This window comes from Octodon degus, unplaced genomic scaffold (assembly GCF_000260255.1).
Source record: "Octodon degus isolate 3935 unplaced genomic scaffold, OctDeg1.0 scaffold00010, whole genome shotgun sequence".
Classification (NCBI taxonomy): Eukaryota; Metazoa; Chordata; class Mammalia; order Rodentia; family Octodontidae; genus Octodon; species Octodon degus.
Window position 1 is genome coordinate 7,520,900 of NW_004524586.1, and position 8,135 is coordinate 7,529,034.

Here is an 8,135-nt window from a genome sequence, read left to right on the forward strand (position 1 = left end):
TGCCACTGATTATAGCATTGTATCATGAATCAATCCCAGCATCATGCACTGTACATCCAGTCTCATCTGAAAAAGTCCTACCTATAACTGATTATGTATTTGCAGGGAGATCTGGCCACAAACCATAGCACTCCACAAAATAAAAGACCTGGTTAAAACATGTACAACTGAGATTAATACATATTTCTTGGAAGAAGACTGACAAATGACCAATAAATACATTAAGAAATGTTCCAACATTGCTGGCCTTTAGAGAAATGCAAATAAAAACAAGAGAGATTCCATCTTAGTCCATAAATAATGTTTATTATCAATAAATAAAATAATGGCAAGTTCTGGTGAGACTGTGGGGAAAAAGAACCCAATCTACGTTATTAGTGGGAATGTAAATAAGTACAACCATTATGGAAATGGTTGTAAAAACTAGAAATTCCATTTGACGGAACTATCTTGCTTCTAGGAATCTTTCTAAAAGAGATAATGACATTATATTATAATGATACATCCATACCCATGTTTATAATGCACAACTCATATAACTAACTCTTCTCTTTTTTCTTACTTTCTTTTCTTTTTCCTGGACTAAAGGAATGAAATTTAGCTTGACCTCATGTAACAAATAAATAAATCTTTTAAATAATATACAACAGATAAATGGATGAAGAAAATATAGTTTGTATACACAATGAGGAGCTAGCCTACCATAAAGACATCTGAGTCACTTGTAGGAAAATGAATGTATCTTGAGACCATAATATTAAGTGAAATTAATCAGATGTACAAGTGTAAACATCACATGGCTTCTCTTATTTGAAAAACCCAAAGTACAAATATAGAACAAAATGAAGGAAACAGGGAGATTGGGCATTTGCAAAAGGGAAGGAGACTGAGATGGAGGGGAAGGGAGGTGAATGAGAGCACAAAGGGGGGCAAATGGATTAAGATGTCCCCACAAAGAATGTAATTATTACGCACTATGCACATGTCTTAATAAAAAATACAAATACATTTTAAAAAGAGTTAAATCAGGACTACTATCTGGGATACATAAGAAACTCAAAATTTTCATTGTATTCTCTCACAACCTTGAGTTCCTTACATGATTTTTTTATGTGGGGGAGATGAGTTATTTTGATGATAATATTAATAACATTAATAAGTTCTTAACCTTTTAAATAAGACCTTATATATGAGTTCTGTTATATAACTTCAAAACTAGTTTTGCATTTGTGTTGATAACCACAAAGGTTCCACATTATGGTCTCTACACCTTACGAGCATGGTTGTTATGTCTCGCTAAATTAGTCTGCTCTGTGTTCAAACAGTGCATGCTGAGAGAGAGAGAGAGAGAGACAGACAGACAGACAGAGAGACAGAGACAGAGAGACAGAGAGAATACAAGGAACAAAAATATGAATGTATTTGACACTGTTAAATTGCACACTGTATTTTTAAATGACTAAGACGTTACATTTTATGTTCCGTATTTTTAACCATAGAAGTTGCTTTAAGATATTATTGCACAAACAATACCTAATCGTTATAGAAAAGTCAGAAAATACAAACAGAAAAGAAAGTAAAAATTAACTATACTCCTATGAGCCACGCATACACTTTCACACTGACTTTTTCAAAGTTTATACAAGTTTTAATCTTGGCTTTAAATTCTATGATTTTTTCTTTTTTGTACTTGAGATTGTACCCATTTTACTGGTCCCTTAGGTTCATATGCCTATGTTCATTTGCTTGCTACTAACCAAATCAAAGGAGACTATCTATTTGGGGAAAAGGTAAAAGGATTTACAGGCGCCCAAAGCTGGCCCCTAGGAGATGGAAAGCCCCTTTGCCTGAAGCCACCTCTCACCCTGCACAGGTGAGGTGGGGTCTTTTGTAACCCCCAGAAACTGTCAGAGGGAATGCAGTGGAAGAGCTGTCTGCAGGCTAACTCCATTCCTTTCTGGACTCAGGGAATGAAAAAGGAATGGAATTTGGCTTGACCTCCATGTGCCAGGATTTTTACATTCTTTCCACTCCTGTGTGCAAAGCCCAGGATGGAGGAGCCGTTTATGCCCTCGGCCACTTGACTCCAAAGAGAAAAAAAATGAAATTAACTTTTAAAGTTCCATTTTGCGGTGCTGGTTACACCAGAACCTTTATATTTACCTATATCTCCAGCTCCTTCCATTGGTAAGTCCCCTGGTTGCTCAGGCTGGCCTTGAACTGCCCAGTCCATCCTCCTCCTGCCTTAGCCTCCCAGGGTGCTGAGATTCCAGGTTGTACAATCACACTTGGCTAGGTTGTATGTTAATTAAAAATTCAGGTAAGAATTATTTCACATCTCTATAAACTCCAGATCTTTGAAAAGAAGTGAATCGGTGTGTTGAGAAATACGTATCCTTCAGTTGATGCCACCCTTTGTGGTTCACACGTCCAGAGAAGACTGAAGGCAAAACTACACGTGCCCACTGCCAGCAGCTCCTTTTATACCCGGCCACAACGCAAAGAATCTGGGAACTTTGGAAACTTGTGAGTCTAACCCTCCCTGGCCATTCGCAGTCACATGCCTCTCCACTGGGATGACGTAAGCGTGCTTCTAGGGAAGGTTAACTATTAAATAGTGGGGATGAAAGGTCGGGAGACCTGCCTTTAATTACAGCATCAGACCATCAGCAGGGAGAAACAGCACATTGCTAGCGACCATCCACCTTCTCCGAAGAAAAGAGTGAAGGAGAAACGGCCCAGTCCCGGAGAAGGTCTTCATTCCAGAAGTGTTCCAGGAGTCATGGTGGACAGTTTCTGCAATTCTACTTTTTGGGTAAGAAATTACATTTATTCTCATTATTTATTCTTCTTTTCTTTAAAAAAAATATTTTTAAGAGTAAAAACAGAAGTGAAAACAAATAGCAGATACAGACAGAAATAGGATAACATACAGCAATACATATGCTACATATTTTCAAAACAAGAATAGCGAATTAACAATGGTTGTGTATTACCTATTTTTGTTGTCAGATCTGTTGCTCAGATTAACAGATATAGTTATGCAAAATTGGACAAATAATTGAATATTAACACTTGCTTTCAGTAAACCTTAATTTTTTTCTTGTCTTTTAAAACTATTTTTAGAAATCTATTTTAAAGAGTGTGATAATAATCACAAGTTGCTGTCCTCAGTGTAGTTGCTTAGATCACAGATACCTGCATACAGAGTTAGTCGAAGTGAAAATTCTATACATTAACTGCTATTTTCAAAAAAAACTGATAGAAATTACGAGTATAATCATTTCAGCCATCCTGTATATATTCTTGCATAATTTTCCCCCTTATTTTTTTATTTTTCTCCTTTCCCTCATCTTCATTATTCATCAGTAAAATAAATCAGATCCACATGTGTAAATATCATATTGTCTCCCTAGTATAAGAACCTAAAAGAATACACAAAACCTTATTAGAGATAAAAAATGGAAAGAAACTGAACATAAGGATTGAACTATTTACTCTTATCAAACAAAACAAGTGACAGATTAATGACAGCCATCAACAAGAACCAGAAGGGTTGGAAGCACAGTTGGTCTAAAACTCAGGCTTTTTTAGAAAAGACAATTTATGATATTGCCAGAGAATATATCATTAGAGAAAGGTAACCTAATTTATTCCTTGACTTATGAATATTGTGTCCTACAGTCGTTTCTTGGGCTAGCTAGTTGTGCAGTTTCCTTCTCTATGGTGGGGGGAAACCCTTCCAATTTCATCAGTGTTAAGAATGAGAACTATTGTTTGATACTTTGTGGCGTAAGAGAAAGAGTAGAGGGCCCGTGCTAGCATGACAGCGTATTACTGAGATATGTTGACATCAAACAATATATTCCTTCAAGAGGGGCTGGCACCCATCATACGGACTAGAAGTTGAGACCAGGGATGCAAATCTGAGCACTATGAGCACCGAGAGAGTTTTGAACCATGAGAATTGGGCAATACTGGTTTTAGAGAGGGAAAGCAAGAAGGACCATTGCAAAAGAGGCCAGGCATTTACACAGTGAAGAAGAATAGTAAAACCAGGGAGCCAGGGATAGCAGAGGATTTTAAAACAAGTCAATCAACCATGCCAAATAGTTCAGTGGAATAGAGAAGGAGAAAGGATCTTGGATTTAGTAGTTTAGAGAGTGGCCAGCTGCAAACTCCTATAACAGCAACCTCAGAATCAGAATCACCTAGGGTGATTGTCATAGTTTAAATATCTTAGATAAGTCTTCTAAAGTCTAAACTTGCATAACCTTACAGAGAGGTGAGAGGAGTTCAAAGAGATAGCCTTCAGGTTAGAGAGAACTTGGGCTCCAGGGCCCTCAAAGCACAGAGATACCACTATCTCGACAGGCCATCTCTTGGACGTTTACTCTGTAGTTACCTGAGAAATCATCTTGTCCAAGAACCTCAGCATTTTTTAAGACTCTGTCTCAATACCTAACAACAAAAGAAGTTAAGAATTTACCCTCACTTGACTCAGAACTAAGAACCTGCCCTGCCCAGCTCACCTCACAACATATTTTCAGTTACCGCTGCGTAAAGGCTAGCACAGCACCTGCTAGGAATAACTCTTCTATCCAGTAACGCCGTTGCTGCTCCTGTGCCGCCACCAGCCAGCAGACCCCCTTGGTTTTGATATGAGCCGTCCAGGTCATAGTAGGTAATAATAGTGAATAGTCAGTAACAGCAGTAAATGTCGTCGCATGACTAAGCTTCTTGCCCAGCTGGTGCCCATATATTTGCACGTCTGCCAAATTAGCAGTAGAAACTAAGGACAAGTTTTTATATCCAGGGAAGTAGTCTCCCCTTCCAGCTGAGGGACCATCTTTTTTCTTTCTTCAGTTTGATAAATATCACAGTGGATTTGGTTCAGAAATGTAGCCGTAGAAGTTCCCTTGAAATCTCTGCAATAGGCTGGGGAGGTAGCTCAGTGGCGTAAGTGCCTGCCTGGCATGCGCAAGGTCCTGAGTTTGATCCCTGGTATTGAAAAAAAAAATCTCTGCAATAACTGTGCCTCTCATAAACCTCACTGGCTGTGATACTGTCACTGCACAAAGCTAAAACCTCAGGAAGATACGTTTTTAGAGGCTGGATTGGCCAGAAAAGTCACTAAACGTCATTAAGTATTTAATTTGTAACAAGAGGATGAAAAGGAAGCTATGAATGGTTTAAAGACAAAATGGGAAGAGGGGCTGAAGGGTGGATAGAGCAATGGGAATAAGAAGAATCAGGTTATATCATGTACAAGTACAAATTCCCTATGATGAATGTGACCATTATATATACCTTAAAAGTATCACTAAATTTCATCAATTTTTAAAAAAGAAAAGAAAAAACCCATCCCTCCTTCCCAAAAAAAGAGACAAAACTAGATATGGGCATGGGATTGAATTTAAATTGTTTGGAAGCAGGTGGGAAGTTTGGGGGATTGGGCTTGCTCTAAAAAGCATGTGTATCCAATGACTCCCTCTTGTTCCCCCAGAATTCTTCATTCCTGGACAGACCAGAGGCAGACCTGCCACTTTGCTTTGAGCAGACTGTTCTAGTGTGGATTCCTTTGGGCTTCCTTTGGCTCTTGGCCCCTTGGCAGCTTCTTCATGTATATAGATCCAGGAACAAGAAATCTTCTATAACTAAGTTTTACCTTGCTAAACAGGTAAGTAACCCTGATGGTTTCAAACCAATTTCTTGCACGAGAGAGGCATTTTCTTGGTGTGTACTATCTTTTTTGCCTTTAACCAGCTGTACCTTGTGCTGCTGTTTCAGATAAAGCCATGTTCTAGTTCTGACCTATGCCTCACTGGCCCCTTGCCATGTTCCTTGGTCAAAGAAGCTTTGATTTTTTTTTTTTTTTTTTTGTAAGAATGGTGACTCTTGCAGATGCAGGGATTGGGGTTTGATCCCTGGTGTGCCTGGCCAGCCCTGCCCCTGGGGCTCACTGAGACAGCGAATGAGACTGGGTATGGTGGGCATGCCAGTAATCCCAGTGCTTGGGAGGCTGAAAACAGAAGGCTTACTATGAGTTTGATCTGTGTCGTGAGACCCTGTACTAAATACATTTAAAAAAAAAAAAGAATGGTGACTTTTAATTCTATGATCCTTACTCCTTCCCAGTACTGAAGATAAAACATACGGTAGGAAAACTCTGCACCTTTGAGCAACATGTCCAGCCCTAATTACTGTGGATACTGTGCTCCCTAAATACAAAAGATGGATAATTAATCAGTCAAATTATTATCTTTTTGTATTTGAGGCATGAACACCTAGGTATGTGTCTCTTAACTGGTCTATTAAATCAGGAAAGTAATTCAGGAAGCACCATCACATGGTGAAAATGAATTGTATAATGAATTATATAATGTGTCTTTTTGACCAATCCAACCTTTATTCATCTCCCAAAACTTGGACCCGAAATAGAGTTTCCATTTTCCCAGAGTATCCTGTGAGTCAGGATGATTATGTACAGTGGAGAGATGAAGAACTAATGTGCAGATGTTAGCTTCAGTAGAGAAATAATAGAAAGGACAGGGGCTGTGGGGGAAGCCCAAGAGGAAGAGGGAAGAGCGCTCTATCAGCTGCACTCATTAGCAAGGGGGTTTGTATGATTTAAACAACCTCCAAGATTCTAGTTACCTCATAAAATCCACCATCCGCTTCTGCCACAGAGTTTGTTTGTTTTTGTTTTTCCTATCTGTCTAATCTTTAAGCAGGTTTTTAAAATGTAAATTAGATTCTCTCCTTCTATGAGAATACATACTGATAGCCTCTAGTGACACAGGAGCAAAGGAGAAGAGCTGAGTAACCACAGAAGGTGGCACTTGAAACAGCTCTGGCAGCAGGCTTTGTCAGATTCTAGAAAAGAAAAGAACAGTCTCTGAGGGAGAGTCCTTGTTTCCCTGGTTGGCCTGTGTGCCTGACCTGGGATGTGCTGAGACTCATGCTGAAGTCAGCAAGTGTTGAATGTTGGTTGATAAATGAACCCTAGAAGCTGAGTCATGAGTGTGTTAGAGTCTAAACATGCTGAACATTGAATAAACACGCTTCAGTTGGAAATGAGTCAGAGCTTCAGGTTATAGTCAGTTAAGGTTCTGCCAATTTTTCTGGTGCTTTGAAGAGGTTAGGTAATGAATAAACCAGTATCTCATCCTAATAAAATTTATTAGTTAATTTTTAAAAATTATTTTCTTGATATATTACTAGAGACTATGTACTTCTCCCATTTAAGATAATTTGGTTTTTAAAGTCTTTATAGATATATAAAACCATCATCATGGCCAATTCTAGAATATTTTCAGTCCACCAAAAAGAAATCCTTTCTGCCTCTGGAGATTTAATGAGTGGGTTCATACACTATATGGCTTTACATTGTCCTACCTATAGTGAGGGTAGATTTTATCTATCTGGGGTTCATCAATGTTGTACCAATAAAGGTTTAAACATATAAGTTTAAAAGGAGAAACAAAATCACTTGATTGGAAAGAGGAAAGAAGTGAGGAGATAAACAGCTGCCTTGTGGAAGTAAGGTAGGAAGCCCCCAGCTGGTGCTTGAGGGTGCTTGTCCTTAGCCCCTTTTATGACAGGGCAAGAAGGCCATTTTAGGCTGTGAGACCCCTGATTTGGCTACTGAAACTTTCTATTTCCTATGGGCAAATTCTTGGCTAAGCTCTTTTTTTTTTTCCAGTTTTGTTTACAAAAACATCTCTGAAATTTATAGCAGAGTCTTATAGTCAAGGCTGAGTGAACAATTAGCAAGGGCTATATGTACATTTTAGTGCACTAACATGGTGAGAGAATCATAGTAGTGTATACGTATTTATACATAGATGTGTGAGTGCTCAGATGTGAGTGTATGTTTAATATACTAAGTTTTCTGCAATAACACTCCTTTCCCTGTTTTAACTCCTTTGTATTTAACTTGAGGTGGAAAAAACCAGTTGGGGCCCAGGCTGCAAAGCCAGTCTGGCCCCTTTTCAGTTCTCCCAGTTTCTCTTTATTGCTCTCTCTAGCAGGGTTTAACTCTATTTGCCAGAAATCTCAGGAAGGCCCTTACTTTTCCCTGCCTGTCCCCAACTTTCCCAACAATATGCTTGGCTTCTTCCAGTTTGCACCTC

The 8,135-nt window shown here is 38.8% G+C and overlaps 1 protein-coding gene across 1 annotated transcript in view; it reads left to right on the forward strand.

The window, feature by feature from the left end:
- The first annotated feature begins 2,629 nt into the window (after window positions 1–2,629).
- Abcc2 (ATP binding cassette subfamily C member 2) overlaps window positions 2,630–8,135 on the forward strand; it is a 63,221-nt gene continuing 57,715 nt past the window's right edge. Inside the window, exons 1-2 of the mRNA XM_004625543.2 lie at window positions 2,630–2,815; window positions 5,507–5,680. Coding sequence (XP_004625600.2) covers window positions 2,783–2,815; window positions 5,507–5,680 — 207 coding nt within the window. The 5' untranslated portion in view covers window positions 2,630–2,782. The remainder of the gene's footprint in view (window positions 2,816–5,506; window positions 5,681–8,135) is intronic.